Below are 19,892 nucleotides of genomic sequence, written 5' to 3' on the forward strand. Positions count from 1 at the left end.
CACAGCCTTGGGCATGAACCCATTCAGGACAGTTAAGGAGGCCATTGCCGCTCATCGCCTAACCCTGAATGGCATCACCAATGTATCGCTGTTCCATATGCTAAGGGGAAAGAGAGTGGCATCCACGTTAGTACGTCCATGATTGTCAGGGGTAAGGGAAGACGATGAAGTAGATATGGATGATGTGGTATGGAGAATAAGGAATAGCAAGAATCGGATGAATAAATGGAGTGACCGATGTAGACAACCTAAAGCCAAGAAGTCAAGGAAGGCGATTGGGTCAAAATCTAGTTGCCGCACAAAGACCAAGTGAAAGGTTCCACATTCCGTCGATCGATCAAGGTAGTTCAAACAGGAACCAACCACGTGTGCACCCAAAATGGTTTCAAATGGAACATGGAAAGAGTGGCCATGTTTGAGAGAGGGTCCAGCAGAGAGAGACAGTCATCGGGACAGGAGCTGCATGATAGTGCAAGACCAGAAACCATTGCACAGGAAGAGACTGAGCAGGCTACTGCAAGGGAACCTGCCCTAGAATCACATCTTGTACCCAACATCGAGAGAGTGCAGGATCCAGAGCAGCTCGACCAAAGACACGAAGGGGAAAGCATGCTACCAGACTTGGGAGACAAGAAGACCCGGCCCTGGAGAGATCGGAGAAGACCGGTGTACTATAATGACTTTGTAATGTCAACATGTTTATCAAAGGGAGGTATGTAGAGCCAGTGCTCGCAAGACTCGGAAGTGCTGATTTCTCGCGAGGAGAGTGAGAGGCGGAAAGCACGAACAGCAGTTCAGCGCGGGCACCGAGGAGAGTGGCCATATCCCGGTGCACCACCGGCAGGAGAGAACTTCCATCCTCAGGCAGCATAAAGCCTGCTCCCAACCCAAAAGACACTAAAGACTGAACAGCAGTGATCCAACTGCTGAATGTATATAGTTTTTTTTTTGTTTTTTTTTTTAAATATATTTTTATTTTATATATAAACCACACGACATTACAACTTGAACATAAATAAACACATTTAACAACAAACAGCACTGCAATCCCCATCCCTCCCCCCTATGAGCCTGTATGGTGTTCGCCATTGGTGTCCGCTGTGAACGAGGGGGCGTCATCGCTCTCAGATTCAATTGGAGCCGACCCCGTTCCAAACAGTTCAGCTATCAACAGTTTCCATGCCGCAAGAGAGCACATTTCCTCCTCCTGCCCTGCAATACTGGCATCCCGCCACACAGCCGTCTCGGCCTCCGCCCATTTTTGGAGATCCCTCCACCAGACCTCCATTCGTGGCTTATGACACTCCTTCCAACCCATGGCAATCCTACGTTTAGCAAGCACATAAGCCAGATCTTTCAATTTCTCGACATGTCTAAGTTTACGCGCTCTGGGATATCCCCCCAGTAAGCAGGCCCAGGCTGAATCCACTTTGAGCGTAACACCCTTTCCTGCCAGCTTCTGCGCCACTTCACCCCAATAGCTTGCAATTACTGGGCACGCCCAAAACATGTGTATCATGTCTGCATTCTCCTCGTCACACTTGGGGCACGCCTGGCGTCCAACATCCCGAAATTTGGATATTCTCAAAGGGGTCAGGTATGCCCTGTGCGTTATATAAAGCTGTATTTGCTTAAACCTGGCGTTTCTCGATACTTTTTTATGATACCCGAGGGCTCGCTCCCACAACCCATCTGCCATCGGGGCCCCCATCTCCGTTTCCCATTCCAGTCTCAAGTGCACTAAATCGCTCCCAACCTTCGTCATCAACATCTCGTACAACCTAGAGACCTCATGCCCGCCCTCCGATGTGTCATATAGTATCTCCACCGTGGCATCCGGTTCATCGGCCAGGGTAGTTTCAGGCCACCTATTCCGGATCTCCTGCACTATCCTGTGATATGTCATATATTGACCCCTGTGCAGTCCCGACCCTGCCTCTAATTCTTCGAACTCCAAGATGGTCCCATCCTGCCAAATATCTCCCATGGTGACCAACCCCACTGACTCCCAGTATATCCGGATGGTTGCTCTGAGCTGCCCATCTCCCTTCGCCAGTGCGACCAATGGGAACTGCAACACACACGGCAAAGGGTTGCCCATCATCCGGCAGGCCCGTTTCCACATGTTCCGTCCCAAAGCTAGCATTCTAGGCCGCTCCCTCATGCATGCATTAGCCACCCAGATCACCTCTCGCAAGTAAAAAGGGGAGCAATCCCTCCCAAACAGCCTGTGTTCAGAGGTCTCGTCATCAGAGAGCCACCTGGACACATATTGTAGCTGCGCTGCCACATAATATGCCTCAAAGTTCGGCAGTTTGACTCCGCCCTTCTCGTAGAAGTTCTGCAGCTTCCACAGTGCGACTCTGTTGCGCATGCCGTGCCACAGGAATTCTCTGCAAACACTATGTAGCCTCACAAAAAACTTCTTAGGAATCATGTAGGGGATGTTGTTAAAATAATGCAGAAGCCTGGGCAGCACTACCATTTTAAGCATAGCTCCTCGGCCCATCATCGCTAGTGGCAATCTTTCCCAGAACCTCATACATTTCTCGATCTTCCCCACAGCAAGTTCAGTGTTATGCTTGTGCTCTTCCACAGTCGTGTGATACACATCAATTCCCAAGTATCTAAAGGATCTCGTCGCCCACGGGATCTGCAGCACTGGCAACCTCTCCACTGGAGTCCCCACATAGCCCCCTAGCGGAAATAGTGGATTTCTGGGGGTTTACCGCTATACCGGACAACCAGGCATACCTCCCCATCACCTCTAAGACATACTGCAAATTTTCTTCTGGGTATCTTAGGTATAACAGCATATCATCTGCATACAGGGATATAAGGTGACTCTCTCCTCTCACATCGATGCCGACCGGGTCATATTGCTGCCGGAGGTAAATCGCTAAGGGTTCTAGGGCCAGGATGTACAACATTGGGGACCAGGGACACCCCTGCCTAGTGCCTCTGCCCAACTGCCATCTCTCTGACACCACCGCACCCGTACGGACCCTGGCTAGTGGTGCACTGTATAACATCTCGGCCCACCTAACATAACCTGGTCCCATCCCGTACCCTCTCAGAGCCGCTAGCAGCCAAGGCCACCGAACAGAGTCGAACGCCTTAACCGCGTCCAATGCCACTATCGCCATTTCGCCGCCATCACCACCACCCCACTCAACCACCCTGTGGAGGCGCCTGTGGTTGTGAGTGATGTTCCTATTAGGGACATAGCCCGTCTGGTCAGGGTGGATCAACTTGCCGATCACTCTACGCATTCTAGTAGCCAGGACAGCTGTCAGGATCTTGCTATCTTGGTTCAGCATCGACAGGGGCCTGTAGGAGCCACAATCATGTCCCGGTTTATTTGGCTTGAGGAGCGGTATTATAATCGCCTCCCTAAGTGACTCCGGCAACCGTCCCATCTCGTACGCTTCGTTGAGCATTTCCAGCATGGGCGGGAGCACTTCCTCTGCATAAACTTTATAAAATTCACTGGGGAACCCATCTGCCCCTGGGGCCTTGCTAGTGGGCAACTGTCTCACAATCTCCTTCAGCTCTTCTAGGGTGATCGGAGCATCCAGCTCCTCTCGCTCCTCATCGTTGACCTTGGGCAAGCCTACGTCTTCCAGCACTTCGTCTATCTCCTCCTGGCTGCCCCCCTCGCAATCTTCGTATAAGACCTTCTAGTATTCCACGAATGCCCTGTTCACGCCTTCTTGGGTGTCTACCTCCTCCCCCTTTTCATTGGTTACCAATCTGATCGGGGATCGTGGGGTCTCACTCTTGTACAGCCAAGCTAGGAGTCGGCCCGTTTTATCTCCCCCCGCATGCAGTCTCTCAATATACTTTCTATAGTTCAAATTACAGAGCCTGTCCCAATGTTCCGCACACTCCTGTTGCAATTTGGAGACCGCCTCCGCATCTGTCCCACCACCTTTCAACTCCTCCTCCAGCGCAGTCTCAGCTCTATGCAAATCCGCCAGGACTCCCCCCATCAATCCCTTAGACTTCGCAATGGCGATCCCCCGCATTACGACCTTAAAGGCCTCCCATAAGGTGCCAGCCGACTTAACGCTCCCTTTATTCACCTCAAAATAAGCAGTTATCTCTTCCCTAATATCCTCTCTGAAGGCGGGGTCTTTGAGCGCCTCCGCCCTAAGGCGCCATGTTGGTATACGCGCTCGTGGGGAATACAGTTGCCATCGCATGACCAGGGGCGAGTGGTCAGAGAGGACCCTCGCCATGTAGTCTATATGGTCACACTCCGCGACTATGTCTGGCGTAGTGAAAAAGTAATCAAGCCTCGTGTGCAGTAGATGCGGAGCCGAATAGTGCGAGTATTGTCTCACGCTCTGGTGTTTCGCTCTCCAAAAATCCGCCAGCAGCGTCTGCAATACCTTAGCCGCCGGACTGGGCTTAGCCATCTTGTCATCCGACCTATCCTCCCTGGGATTCAACACGCAATTAAAGTCACCACCCCATATCACTGTTCCCCCCATCCCAACACTGAGCTTAGTGCACAGCGTCCTAAAATATGTCGCCGTTTCCTGGTTAGGCGCGTATGTGTTTACAATGGACACTACTTTGTTCTCTACCAGCCCCCTCACCATAACCAACCTCCCATCCTCCTCCACAACCTCCTCAATTAGCTTGAATGGGACATGTGGCGCCACCCACACCAGCACTCCTCTGGCATAGGCGGAGTATGTTGATCCTACCACTGTTCCCTTCCACTTCCTCCCTACCAGCTCCAGTCTCTCTCGCTTTAGATGTGTCTCCTGTAGCAGGGCTACGTCTATCTTCTGCCTCTTAAGATACAACATGACTTTATTTCGCTTAAGATAGCTGTTAAGCCCCCTAACGTTCCACGTTAATATCCTGAGGTCTCCCATGGCCTATCAGTAGTCTCCTCCCCCCATCCGAGCACTCCCTCCCAACTTTGCGAACCCCCACTCCCGGTTTCACCCCCAGGCTCATACAAAAACTAAAACTCCCCCCCAAACCCCTACCCCCAACAACTGCCCAGCTCCATCCCTGGATCTCAGGCATCCCCGTGTTCGGTCCTCCTTGGAAAACCCAAATAGAGAACCCGACAGGGTGTCACCCCACTAACAGTGACTAAACTAAACACAAAAAGGGGGTGTAAAGGGCGGCTTCTGGCGGCTCCTCAACTTCGCAACCATGTCCGTGCAAAGACCACGTTTCATAACCCCTGACGCGCGCATGTTCTCAAGCGAGTTCAATGACTATAATCTAGTCCCAATGTTCATGACCCGACCGGGCCTACAGGGTTACTTATCTCGTCCTTTATTTTCCACCGGCCGTCTGAACATCTGACTCCTGAGGGCAGTTTTATGCATCCAACCACTCCATAGCATCCTCCGGGGTGACAAAGAACAGTAGCTTGCCCTGAAAGAAAATCTTCAGTTTGGCCGGATAGAGCAACATGTATTTAAGCCCCGCCTCCCGCAATCTCCTCTTCACCGTTCCTAAGTTCATACGACTGCGCTGTACCTGCAGGGTGTAATCGGGATAGGCCGTTATATTCGCCGCTCCTCGTTGTATTGTGCCTCCCTTGCGGAAGTGTTCAAGGATCCTTTCTCGGTCCCGGTAGTTAAGGATCTTGGCTATCACTGGCCTGGGCGGGTTTCCCGGTGGTGGCTTCCTAGTTAAGGCCCTGTGCGCTCTCTCAACCGCAAAACCCTGCGACAGGGTGCCTCCCGTGATCTCCTGCAGTAGCATGTTTTCGATAAATTACGTTGGATTGTGGCCCTCAGTTCCCTCCGGCAGGCCCACGATACGGATGTTGTTCCTCCGGGCGCGTCCTTCTGCCTCCTCCGCCCTACTCTCCAAGTTGCCCACGCGTTGCACCAGGGCATGGAGTTCACGCTTATGCACAGCACAGTCCGCCGCGGTAGGGCCCAATTCTTTCTCTAAAGTCTCCGTGCGCTCTGCCAGAGTACGCACGTCCTGCCTTAGGAGGTTCACGTCCTCCTGCACTGCCCCAACCTGGAGTTCCATTGCGGTCTTCAGTTCAGCCACAGCGAGCTGGAGCTTGGTCTCCCAGGTCGCTTTCAGGTCTGCGATCGCAGCGAGGACCTCGTGGTTCGCACCCCCGGCGGCCATTTCCTTGGCTTGCGTTTTGTCTTTGCTTTTGGCTCTGTCTGGGCCAGGAGGCGTTTTAGCGTATTCGTCGAGCGTGTGCTGTTTGGTCTTCGCTCTCAGGGGCTTGTTAGACATGTCTCCCGTCCTTCTATCCCCGCTCGGATCTGGGGCAGGGTGTCACAGTGCGCTCTGCGGGTGCCCCATTGTTATCACCACATCTCTGACACAAAGTTCCTCTGTCCTCCGGCTCCCCCGGCCATCTTGTCTATTACCTAGCTAAGCCAGGTCGCGTCTCACCTTCTGAGGCGCACTTTAGGCCACAAAGGGCCCGGGGCACAGTTCCCGGTCACACCGCACGCTCCGGTTACAAAGTATCTTCGGTCAGGCCCTGCTCCCTTCCCAGGTCCATGCCGTCGGCCTCGCAGGACTGGGTGTCCTTAATGACCTCGATGCACCTGCGTCATGCACCTACACCACCACCACGCTCCAGTGCGACCGTCAGGCGCCCAGATCAAGCACACCTTTGTTCCTTCGTTCGGCGGCGGCGGCCATTTTCTCGTTCATCGCACTCTCGCCTCCAGATCTTCTTTTAGCTTCTTGTTGCGCTCTCACGGTGCAGGCCCATATCGAAACGTATCCACACGTTCACCTAAGATTCATGTACGCAGTCATATCAGTCTCAGCCAAATTACATCGGTCCTTGCTCGGTTTTCAGTCGGATAATGTACGGATCTTCGGGAGCCCCCGTACAGACACGTCCTTTCACATGGCTTCCTAGCCACGCCCCCCCCCCCCCCCCCCCGCTGAATGTATATAGTTGCTGTTAAGCAGTTGAATAAAGGGAGCAGGTACAAACCCTGAGTGCATTTTTATTATACAACACCTAGCTTTGTATTCTAAAAATTTAAATGAAGCAGAATTAAAAGAACAGGCTCAATGTAAGACAAGCAGAACTGACACTTGCAGCCAGTGATATGGCGGCTTTGTCCTGTTTGTAATGGTTTTTCATCCATGATCTAATTTGCTTGTGTTGTGAATACATAAACAGACTAATTCCACATGGGATGGAGTGTTAAATAGAAGCGCGAAAGCGATGTGTAATGCTTTTATGCCTCCTTGTAACGCTTTGTCCCATTTTGGTGCATTGATGAGATGGAGGAGGGGGACAGTACAGTGATATGGTATCCGCCGTGGTCTCATCCATCTCATCAGTGTGCCTCGCCATATGCCTTCTTGAGATTTTCAGGAGGGCATAAGAAGACAGAAGAAAGAATTCCTATGCAATCTGGCTCGCATTAGCACCTTCTAATGAGCAGGCGAATTCCACAGGAATCCATTAGTAAACACCACCTGCAAATCGTATTTGAAGTCAGTGTTTACATTTCCACGGTACAGAGTGGAAAAATAAAAGAGCAAAGGCGAGTTTGCCTCGCTTGTATCTTTCATTTTACTCGCGCCTCATGTACATTTAAAATTACATGCATGGGAAGGACCACACAGCATGTAAGTGATAACGTTGGTTGTTCCTTGCAATCAATTTACGAATGATGTAAAATAAGGCTGAAAGTGTCTGGATTAGTAAAATTGCTGAGTTAAAATGTTTGCGTTAAATGCATCAATAAATTGGATGGGAATTGATGTCTAACAACCAGTGTTGGCAAAAACATTGCATATGAGCTTTATTTGCGCTCTGAATTCTTTGGGCTAAAGAGTGCATTGAGTAAAACATTGTTCCTCAAAATTAGATCTTTACAAAACTGTACTGCTTTTCATATTAAAGACGAGAACACGCTGTTATATTTATTTGTCATCATAACAGAAAGAAAATGCATGTATGTTAATTGGTAGAGGGTAGCTATTTCGTTTATTTTGTTAAAGAAGCACATGAATACCAAAATGAAAGCAGAAGTTAAAACTTACATTTTCTAATTTAGTGATTGCATTTTTTTTTGTCCGGTTTAGGAATGGATTATTTTCGTTGAAAGTCACTGATGGGCAGTTTTTCTCCCAAACTGAAAGTATCCGTGTTCAAGCAGTTTCAATAATGGTAAGGTGGCAATGCACACGATCTATCGAGTGGTGTAAATGTTTTCATGTTCAAGTGTTTGCCAATGTCAGTGCTTGGTCATCATGTGAGGCAAAGGATTCAAGTTAAAGACTTTTAAAGTCTCACCTGTTATCTCTTGTATTCTGGTATTCTGAAGCCATTGTCTGAGAAAAGGAACCTCCATAGATGGTCTTAATTCTTTTAATTCTGGCTTCCCGTAGTATTTTCTCATTTTGTTGGTTGAGTCCTCTTCCTTAGAATTGAAAGTTTCCAAGGATGGACGACAAATACCCTCTTTTTTACCATGGATATAGAGGTCAAAGGTGGCTCAGTACCTGCTTTTCTCCAGCATGGGTTCTGGCAGGGATGCACATGCTCATGAATATTCCCCGTCGACAGGCTGGGTAAAAAAGAAAAGGAGTTTCGCTTTAGCCTGAAAACTGCATTTCTCCTCTAAGCCAATCACTGCCCTTTCGGCCATACTGCCCCCATTCAATGACAGTTGTCTCCCTAAACTCCACCCATGGGGGCAATCTTTAGATTTTTTTCCACACTTGTCAGTGTTGGAAGTCCTCCCTTCTTGCTCTTCGAGCCATTTTTATATTTGGAGTTTTTTCAATGTAAGATAGTATTTTTGACCGATTTTCTTCCATCAATTCGACCGTAGATTGATTACCGGCAGCAGGGATCCCTTGTTGGCAAAGATCAACTTTACATTGCTGATCTTCTCTTTGAAGTTTCGAGAGGCATTGGCTTGGGCCTACTTCACACCTCCCACCATGTCCGATGAGAAGTGGAGTCTCTTCAAGATATGCCCGAAATGTGGACTGAGAAATGTGTATGTCAAAGATCGGTATCACAAATGTTTGTATTGACTGTATCCAGACAACGATGAGGAGGGATGCAATATTTGCTGGTGTTTTTCGAAGAAGACGAAAAGGACCAGTACAGCAGGTTAGTAGTGTGGCTCAAGTTGGGGAAGGCCTCTGACGCTGCCTCCGGACATTGTCATTCCTCAGCCAGGACTGGCCGGTCCCATGAGCGAGCTCCCTCAGAAAAGAGGACAAGCTCCACGCTGTGGATCCCGCTGGCTTCACCGTGGCCGTAGGTCCCAGTTTGGGAAGGACACGATCACGGTCACTGTCTGATTTGCTTTTTATCGCATGCAGCATGGCCGAAGCTCATGCCCCATGGATTGTGGAGACTGCCCATGGCTGCAAGCCATGAGCACTGGCCATTGGTTACATTTGTGATGTCATTTTTGATGTCCTAGGTGTTAGTCCTACCAGTGCATGGTGGTGGTGCGAGTTATGGTTGTATAGCTTACCATAACTTGTGAATTTCTTTGGTTTTTCAATGTTGCCTTGAAACCATAACGTCCCTTTAACAAAAAGTCAATGAATTTCATAGGTTTTTATTAGTGCAACTTAAACATAGCATCCCTTTAACAACGTTTTTTCAGTGATATATATATATATATATATATATATATATATATATATATATATATATATATATATATATATAAATACATATACACATACACACACACAGGGCCTGCGGTAGCGGCCCTGTAGTTATGGTTAAGTTGCTCAACTCATAGAGCACTTTCAACGGATTGCTTTTCTCCCAAGATTCCCCATCAGGAAAGATATCCATCTCTCAGCTTCGCTGTTCAGAAAATCTTCGACATGGGGGCATAGTGGACCTCGACTCAGCTGTCGATCCATCTCGTCTGGCTCTCGATCGTCGGTTCCGGACGAGACGTCAGGTGTCGTATATATACCACGTCACGTTGCCCCATGAGTCAGTTCCTTTTTTCCGCACACTTGCACGCTGCATCGGGAACACAACTGGAGTTTACTTGACGTTCTTATTGTAATGTGTACGCTTTTTTCTTTGAAAACCTCGATGCAATGTCGTCCCACAGGGTTTCGGACTTCAAGTGATGTCTATACCTGACCCCCATGACGGGGTGCTAGTCACGACACGAAGGCCTGCGCGTCATGCGCAAAGATGCAGTTGAGAGGGCCGGGAAACTGGCTTTGGGTTGACCTGTCGCCAAGACTCCGGCGTGGTCACTCGTCCGGTCCTCGGAGGCCGAGACTGAGGATCCAACCCCGTCAAGGGGAAAGACCGACATCGTAAGAAGACTGGTCCCATTCCAGGAGCCATTCCTCGTTGTCTTCCTCGCGGAAGAAGAAGCGGCACCACCGCCATCGATGCAAGTCCAGCTTATCATCGGAACAAGGTAAGCCCTCGGCAGGGCCGACCACTAGAGAGGAGTGGGAGAGTTTTAAGACCTCTATGTTAGAAAAGTTTAAAACAGCTGTAGGTGCAGCTCTGGCCCCCGACCAGCAGGCTTTGGTGTCAAAAGCGGTGCTCGGTGCTCCCGAACCCAAGCCAGCCACTCGGTTGGCATTGTTGGCATCGAAAGTGTCTTCTGGTGTTCATCTCGTCAGAAATAAGTCGCCGTAGGGCCAAGGCTCCCAACGTCTATCGGCTACCCGAGCATCTCTCGGCACCGAAAGTACCCTCGGCATCGGAAGCTTCCGCTCCGAAATCTATCCTCAAGCATTTGGCACCAACAGTCGGCAATGGTTCCTTTGTGCCACTGTTGAGATCGGGTTTCTACGATTCCATGCATTCAATTTTCAGAGTCGAGAAACACGATGACCCTGAGGACTCAGTCAACCCTGTTTACACATTATTTTGACAACAAGGCCACTTTATTGGCTTTGGCCCAGGGTTTACATGATGCCAGTGGTCTGGATACTTCTCCAGACCTGGAGTTACAGCAAAAACAGCCCTATACCCACACTAGTGTGAAGTTCAGGGAGATGATTCACATGGTAGTTGACACTCTGGGGTTGAAGGCCGTCCCCTGCCCCTCTTCAGGGGTATGATCTTTCCGACATTTTGGACGAGAGTCCCACAGTTGAGCACAATATGCCTTTCAACCCAGCCATTGTGAACCCTTTAGCCTCCGTATGAAAGCACCCTTGTACCATTCCCCCTGTGAATGCCAAATTCACAGGGAAGTATAGGCCGTCAAGAGGAGATCCTTCTTTCCTCGCCACACATCCTTCCCCGGAAGTGTTGGTTATACAGGCTGCCACTGTTTCCACCAGACCCGCAGCATCCACCTCTAGCCTGCCTACGGACAAAGTCAGGCACGGGTTCCTTCCTACGGTGGTTTCAGAGTTTCACCTGTCCCAGTCTATCGATTTGCCGGTCTTTTACCCTCCTCCACATCCCTCGAAAGAGGAAGAGCGGTTCCACCGCCTTGACTCCAAGAGAGCGTTAAGCTTCTGTGTTGTTCGCACATCCGAGTTCCGGAAGTCAGACTAGTTGTTTGTGGCCCATTCTTTGTCACAAAAAGGTCTTGCCATAACTAAACAGACCCTGTTACATTGGATTATTTTGTGCATATCCGAGTGATACCAATCGGCAGACAGGGAACTTCTAGTGGGCATCAGGGCTCACTCAACCAGAGGGGTTTCAGCCTCTAGAGCCCACCACAGAGGGGTTCCTCTTAGGGACATGTGTTGGGCAGCCACTTGGTCATCCTTACATACTTTCACCAAGCATTATGCCGTGTTTGTTACACAGGGCGCTGATGCATGATTTGGTAGGGCGTTTCTACACAATCTCCTTGTTGAAAAGGTTCTGCCCTCCTACGTTATTCTAACTGCTTGGGGAGTCTATCAAGATGAGGAATCTGCGTGAGAAAAGCAATCCATTGAAGTAGAAATTACTCACCGTTATGATATTTATATGGATTCTTCTTCTGCAGATTCCTCATGAACCCTCCCAGTCACCCCCACTCAGAAAGTTCTGTGGCTTGTCGCTTCTGTCCAAACGAGAAGACATCTGGTGATGGCTCTTAGATGACCGCTTCTGTCTCATTTAAAACTGCCATCTCAAGTCATATAGCCTTCAGCAAATATTCAATTTATTTCTCTGAAATCCCATTAACCATCAGCTCTCAATTTAACCCTCGATGTAACCGGACCTTTCTGGTCATCAAAAAACAAGCCTTCGTGCTCCAAGGGAAATCACACTTTGCATCTAAGAACCCAATCCGGCCACAAACATAGAACAAATGGTTTTCCATTCCCTTCTCACCTTCAGTGCTTTCACAACTTCCCATATGTAGTTCGCTTTCTACCCTCTTGAATGACCTTGGTCATCCAGCTCTCCAAACTAGGCAAAAACCTGTTCCTGCTAATGCAGGGACTCTGCGGCCAACCTAAACTCCAAATAGTTCAGACCTGCACTCTGCGATGTCTCCATGTTCCCACAATGAATCCCATATTTCCAAATGTCCTAAATGTGTCTGCAATATGAACCATTGTTGAATTCCCACATGTTAGTTTCCCCTTCAATGTGCTCCTCTATCGCATGTATAAAGCTCCCCACTATATACTTCTCAGCGCTACAAATTGTACATTGCACAATACATTGGCCCTCATTACGACCCTTGCGGAAATCAACTGACATGACCGCCATAGCGTAAATAGCGTTTCCGCCACTGCACGATGGAGGAAAGTGCGGCTAATTCTGACCCATCGGGCACGAGCATTACGCCATGGCGGAAGTGCAAAGTCCGCGATGGCGGAAATGACCCCAAAACGCCCCTTACCGCCGTCGTACGTCGCCCTAGGTGCAATTCCGCCACCCATCTTAGCGGTCACCGTAATGAGCGGTCAGCGCTAAATACGGTCACCGTAAATATACGGAAACGGAAGTAAAAACATGGGGCCGGAACGGGAAACAGCACGCTGTACACCTATAAAATCAGAATCCCAACACAACCATTAAAAATCCGACCCTGAGACACATCCCAACCCGTTAGCCACCCCAGTTAAAAAAATAAATATGGGAAAAGTTGCTAAAAAAGCGTGCGACCGCAAGCGGCAGGTCCACTTCTCCCGGGAGGAACTCACCGTGCTCACAGAGACCCTCCAGGAGAACGCTGCCGTCGTCTTCTCGACGCAAATGACCAGGACGGCACTTGCGAACAAGAAGGCCATATGGGCGCTGGTGGCACAGCGGGTAAGTGCGGTGGGGACCGCACCCCGCAACCCACAGCAATGCAGAAAGCGATGGGACGACCTACGGATACGCGTCCGGAGCATACTCTCTGCCAACCGGAACATTGCCACAGCTACCGGGGGAGGATCGGAATCACCCATCAAGTTGACCCCCTGGGAAGAAATCTGTGCCTCCACCATTGGAATGGAGAGCATAGAGGGAGTCGGAGGGATGGAGAAAGGAGTGCCGACATCAGAAGAATCAGGTAGGTGGCCCAAATAAAACCATGCCAAATCCACAATTACCAACCATGTGAAGTACCATGTGTCCCCATAGTGCAATAGAAACACATGTCCAGGAGAACGACCACATACATTGCCATGACAGCGCCCCTTAAAAGTCAGATTAAATAAATAAATATTAAAAAATCCAAAAAACACACTCTACATGTGCAGCATCCATACTCTAACTGCAGACTGCAAAACAACTGCATCCCCAATGCACACAAAAATGAGACCACCTCCAAGGCCCTGACCCAAATCACCCCCAGGTACCACCCCAATGCATGTGATACAATTGCCATTACAATTACCACAGACCCATGAATAACGCTCGCCCTCCTTTACTCCACCACAGGGTCAGATTCCAACGACGAGCTTCAGGACACCCCTACCAGCACACCTGCAAAGAGGGCCAAGACCAACGGCCAAAGACCCTCCACCTCAGCTGCACGGATCAAGACACGGCAGCAGCACAAATCGAGTGGCAGCACACTGGAGGGGACATCAACAGGCACCCCAGCAGCCAGCATGTCCACAACAGCAGCACCACAGGTCCCCCCAATGGATGCCACAGAAGGCACTGCTTCTGGTGGCAGCAGCACCATAGGTGACACTGCTTTCATGCCAGCATGCTCCGACACAGAAAACGGTGCTGTAGATGTAGGATCCATCCATGACCTGTCCCAATCCCCCTGTATGTTTCATCCCATACACCATGAGGACACCACGCAGGGGCACCCACAAGACGACGACTGGCCAACCCCCACAAGGCCTGTTGCAAGGCAACATGAGGCGTCCAGCCCCTCCGTGACACCACCGCAAATGGGCATGGCCCAGCAGAGGCAACAGTCCCTCGAGCAGATGATAGTGCAACAGCAGCAAATGGCCACGCTCCTCAAGGAGCATGCTGATGAATGTGGGGGTTCTAAGGCAGCCATTGAAACATCTACTGAGACACTTAGGGCAGAAATGGAGCGTAGTACAGAGACACTAAGGGCACAAATGGAGAGAAGCACCGAGAGCCTGAGGGGACAAATGGAGAGAAGCACCGAGAGCCTGAGGGGGGAACTGCATGCGACGTCCAAAGACGTATGTGGTGAACTTGCCGCTGTGCGCCGTGTGCTCACTGAGCTCTCACAAACCCTTAGGGACATGCATGGACGTGAGCAGGCAGAGACATCATCCGTTGCAAGTTCCGTCCAGGGCAGCCCCCAACGTAGATCTGGGAGGAACCGGCGCTCCACAGGCAGGGGTGCCCCTGATACCCGGAGAGGGGGCTTGCAATAGCGTCTGCCCACTGACGATGAGCGTCTTCGGACACTGGTGTTCGGGGGGGAGGTGGGAGGGTGTAGGGGGTGTGTTGGGCTTCATTGGGTGGCGGGTCGATTGGGTGTGTAATGTCATTTCACATATGCAATACAACTCTTCACAATCATCCAATGAGATGTGTGGACATTGATCATTGTGTACGAGGCCTATCTTTGCGTACAGTCCACATTGTGCATGTCCCAGACACACACAGTGCCACAAGTCCCGTGTCCATGTAACAGCCACCAGGCGTGAGTGCTAGAAGCATGCATCTATGAGATTCTGACGTAATTCACGGGCCTCCTGTGCCTCGCGGACCCCTTCAGATGCTGCCACATCCCCACCCTCATCATGACCATCTTCAGGTGCTAGCAGTTCTGCGTCGGGGGGCATGGCCACATTCCTACGTACGCACATGTTGTGTAGCATGACACATGCCATGACCATCTTTGCCACCTTCTCATGGTGGTACAGGAGTGCCCCGCCAGACCTGCTGAGGCAGCGGAAACGAGCCTTCAGTAGGCCGAATGCCTGTTCTATGACCACACGGGTACGTGAGTGGGCATGGTTGTAGTCCTCCTCATGCTGGTCCTGTGGGTTCCGGATTGGTGTGAGGAGCCATCTCTTCAGTGGATACCCGCAATCACCTGTATGTGGACAAGAAAGGATGTTTGTGGAATGTCATTGCTACGTACGCACCCCCACCCCCTTCCTGCCAGGTCATTCACGCATCACCTACCCCACATACTCATGCATTAAATGAGACTCACCGAGTAGCCAGGATCGGCGCCCTGCGTGTCGCTCCATGTAGCGTGGTATTCTAGAGTTCCGCAAGACCATAGAATCATGTGTTGATCCTGGAAATCGGGCAGAACAATGTGTAAAGATCCTGTTGGAGTCGCACACCATTTGTACATTGATAGAATGATATTGTTTCCGGTTGCGGTACTGGGCCTCCATGGCATGTGGGACAACCAATTCCACATGGGTGCAGTCGATGGCACCAATGCAACCCGGTATGCCGGCAAGTGCATGGAATCCCACTTTTGTGTTTGTAAGCTCCTGCTCCGAGCGTGGTAAAGTGATGTAGTCGTCTGAGTGCTTCAGGAGGGCATCAAGCACTTGGAATAGTGTCCGTGAGAATAGGGGCTGTGAAATGCCATGCAACTGTCCGACTGTGTGCTGGTAGGTGCCTGTGGCCAGGAAGTGGAGTACAGACACCACCTTCAGTAGAGGTGGGATGGCGGTTGGGCTATCTATCATGCTTACAAGGTCAGCGTGTGTCATGTCGACAATGGCGGTTATGGTGTCCCGGTCCAAACGGTAGAGGGTGTGGATCTGCTCAGCTGTGAGGTTGAACGGATTAGCTCGGAGGCGTGGGATTGCGGGCTGCCTGCGTGGTGGTAGTGGCTGTGCTGGTGGGGCTTGCTGGCCATGCCTTGCCCTCCTCCTCCTCCTGCGTCTCCTCTGTGCGGCCGGTTGTTGCAGTCGTTGGCGTTCGTCTTCTTCTTGAAGTTGGAGTACTTGCAGTGCAATCAGGTCCCCCAGGCCCAACATCGCTAGTCCTGCCGGTAGCATTCTGGAGTGGGTGTGGTTGTGGGAGGGGTTTGGGTATGCAATTTATGTGTTTTCAGGCTGTATAGCCTTCACCTGTGGTGATTCATTCCACCTGTGTCAGCTGCAATGCCTTTCGTGCGAGCACGCCCTGCACACGACGCTGCAAATCGACGCATGGCATCTTGCATTCGCATTCATGTTCTTAATCCCAAAGGCTGTGGAATATTGGTTTATATGTTGATTCTGCTATGGTCCCATTGTTGCACATACGATATTTGCATTCGCGAGCAGACTTGTGAAGGGTCAGCGGAATGTAGTGCTCGATCAACGGTGGACCCTCATGCAGCACTGTACCGAGGTTCACCGACGGCGGGGAGTCCCATCAGTGATTGAGGGCAGTTACCATTTTCACACACAGACGCACTGCATAGATGTATTTGTGAATACTAGCGTTCACAGATGCCTTTTCAACGTGATGTTGCAAATTAGGAATTCGAAGGACAGCGCTTTCGGGTTTCAAGTAGCGGCGTGGAGACGCCCACAGGTCTGACTGGAAATGTAACGTTCTATTGTTGAATGTCCTTGGGACAGGGCCCATGACGAGAATGCAATGTATGATATGATTTGAATGGGATGCGCTATAGCGTAGTGGACGATAAGGCAGGACGTTCCCTAATACATGTGACTTCACTACACAAGGGATCCGGGCAGGAGCACAGTGGATTTTGAAGGCTGCATTACGCACAGACTCAATGGAAATTTCGAATGTGATGTGAGTGAATATTCAGGCGTTTTCATTACGGGATGAGGGAATGATGAATGGATGCATGGGAAGATGTTAATTGGGAGTCGGCCATGTACATGGCTATTTGGAATGTATCCCCTTCCCCTGCGCTATGTGATGCAAGGCTGCCATAGTGGGACCATCGTCTGTCTGCCCTTGTTGAACCCTCCCTGTCTCGGCGCGACTTCAATCACTTGTGTCTATGCACGTTGATGATCCCATCTGATGGATCCTGTTCTGACAGGCGCATGCACACAGACACTCGTTTGTAATAGTGTATTCACCTCGATTTGTGTCGTAATGATTCGGAAGTGATTTTTGAGTGCAATTGATCCTTATGAGTGGGCTAGCATGCATATGGTTGTAGGTTTGGTGTGTTGGATGTAGTGAGTAATACATATGAAGTTCGGATGCCCATACTATATTTTTTTTCATTTGGGTGACAGGTATCTCCTCCCCTTCTGCCGCTGCCATCTGTACGCCACTCCTGCAGATGGCTTCTACAGTCGACACCTGCAGCTTCGAGTTAATCAGTGGAGCACCATTACGATCTTATGGGACGATCGGCAATGGCCCACATGCCCTTACGCAGTACTAGTGGCTAGGTGCAGCATACCTAGCTTCCAGCTGGACTAGTGCCTACTTCATGGGACGGGCCTGCGGTCCTAGGCGCTTCCATGTTGCCTTTTTGGACGTGGATGTAGCCCCTGTGTGCCATGGAGGTACAGGGCATCACACATGGGGAAGCTGGTCATTTATTGCGGATGCAGCCCACAGTGTACAGGGCTGGTGCAGTCTCCCTCAGGTTACTGCTTTGACTGTTGGTTTACACTGGTGGCAAGCGATGGGGGACTGTTGTTGTTTTGTGTCATGGAATTTTCAGTTCATTTTGATGTACTTGCACCTTCAGATGCCTGTGCTGCATCAGTACGGCAATGGTGTGTTGCCAATTGTGGATGGCCACTCACAGGGCACTTGGGGCCCCTGCATGCATTTGTTCGTTGGCATGCATGGGTGACTTGTACATTTCACTGGTTGCATGGTGTGACTGGATTGCGCCTACGAGGAGTTGTGCAATGTGGCCAGGGAGTGGAGTACAGGCACTCAGTAGGGCCATTACGGTTGGTTCGCGATGCCGTATTTCTCGCCATGGCGGAATGGTACTTTCCGCCATGCTTGATGGCGTTAGGTGAATGTCCGCTGGGGTCAGCATTCGCGTACCGTTGCGCCATGGCGGATATTGCGGTTTTGCAAGGCGCGCGTGCGCGTACTTGGTGCAGTTACCGTTGGCGTTCATTACGGTGTCGCTAATCGCATCGTACTTTACGGTGACGGGTCATAATCGCAACGGGCGGTATTCGATGGCGGTATTACATTTCCGCCATCGTTTTTCGTATTCCGCCAGGGTCGTAATGAGGGCCATTGTATCCATGCTACTGCTACTCATCTTGCTTCCTACTGGGACTCTAAAATGTATCAAACTAAAACACAAAGTAACACTTCTTTCAATTCTTCTAACTACATTGAACACATATTTAGTTGCAACATTGCATCTAACCCAGCCGCACCATGGCCTAGTACAATTTACGAAGTGTGAAACTCTCATGTGTTGGGACCTAAACCGTCAACCACAACACTCTTGTGTTTGTTTAGCATTTCCTTACTAATGTGAATGGGCAGTTATTGGGCCTCATTACGAGTCCGGCGGTAACCGAGCCGGAAAAACCATCAGGTTACCGCCAGACTTGTATTACCATTCCGCCTCTGTGATTCTCGGAATCACCCGGGCATTACGGCCTCGGTGACCCGGGAATTCCAGAGGCGGAATTGTGTAAGTCCCCATTCCCATGGAGCCCCATAGGACTCCATGGGGATGGGGACAATGGAAACACCGGTTCCGTCTATGACAGACCTGGTGTTTCCATGTCCGCCTGCAGGCGGGTGGTGTTAAACCCGCCAGGTCAGACCTGGCGGGAGTGACACCTCCTGCCTGCAGGACTCTTAATCAGCCGGTCTGGAAAGAACGGTGGCGGCGGCGGCTTTACCACCACCATTCTTTCCGGACCGGCAGGGTCGTAATGAGACCCATTGGGTCTCATTACAGGTTTGGTGGTAGCCATGCCCTTAATAAGGGCATCGCTGCCTCCAAAACCGGGTCCGGGTTCCCTGAATGGGGAATTACCGGGCCATTCCGAGTTCGGCGGGCCCGGTAATTCCTCCCTCTGGGAACCCGGGCCCGGACCTTCTCCATTCCCATTTGAGCCCCCATAGGGTTCAATGGGAATGGGAGCGGGAGCTAACAACGGGCCGATTACGTACGGCCTGTTGTTAGCTCTCTGGTCCCCTCCCAGGACCCGGTAAGGATGCCTGGTTTTACCTCGTAATATTGCGGAATGAGTTAACGGGTGCCGCCACCATTAGCGGCACCCTTTAACCCATTCCGCAATTCTTGTAATGAGGCCCATTGTCTTTTAAGTTTGATAGCATTTGTACTTCAGTTGGACAAATAAATGGAAGTGAACCTGGGGCACTATTCTCCAAGTGCCACAATGTAGTCCTGTCTTCCATCCTGGAAACCAGTATGGGAATACCAATTATTTCCAGACACTTCTGGATTTAATTCATTGTACTACTCAAAATCTATTAAATAGGCTAATTTCAGAGAATTTCTTTGTTCAGTTTAGGACCTAGAAAGTCTTCAGAAGTAGCAAATTTCTGATGCACTCGAAGACTTAAAAATATAAATGCCTTCCTTTTCAGGTGTGATGTGATATGC

The 19,892-nt window shown here is 50.3% G+C and overlaps 1 protein-coding gene across 1 annotated transcript in view; it reads left to right on the forward strand.

Annotated features, from left to right (window-relative positions):
• The window catches only part of FRAS1 (Fraser extracellular matrix complex subunit 1), a 1,618,415-nt gene that overhangs the window by 879,419 nt on the left and 719,104 nt on the right, over window positions 1-19,892 (forward strand). The window contains exon 28 of the mRNA XM_069626341.1: window positions 8,065-8,149. Coding sequence (XP_069482442.1) covers window positions 8,065-8,149 — 85 coding nt within the window. The remainder of the gene's footprint in view (window positions 1-8,064; window positions 8,150-19,892) is intronic.

The sequence above is a fragment of the Ambystoma mexicanum genome, chromosome 6p, assembly GCF_040938575.1.
Source record: "Ambystoma mexicanum isolate Mex_15411 chromosome 6p, UKY_AmexF1_1, whole genome shotgun sequence".
NCBI classification, from domain to species: domain Eukaryota; kingdom Metazoa; phylum Chordata; class Amphibia; order Caudata; family Ambystomatidae; genus Ambystoma; species Ambystoma mexicanum.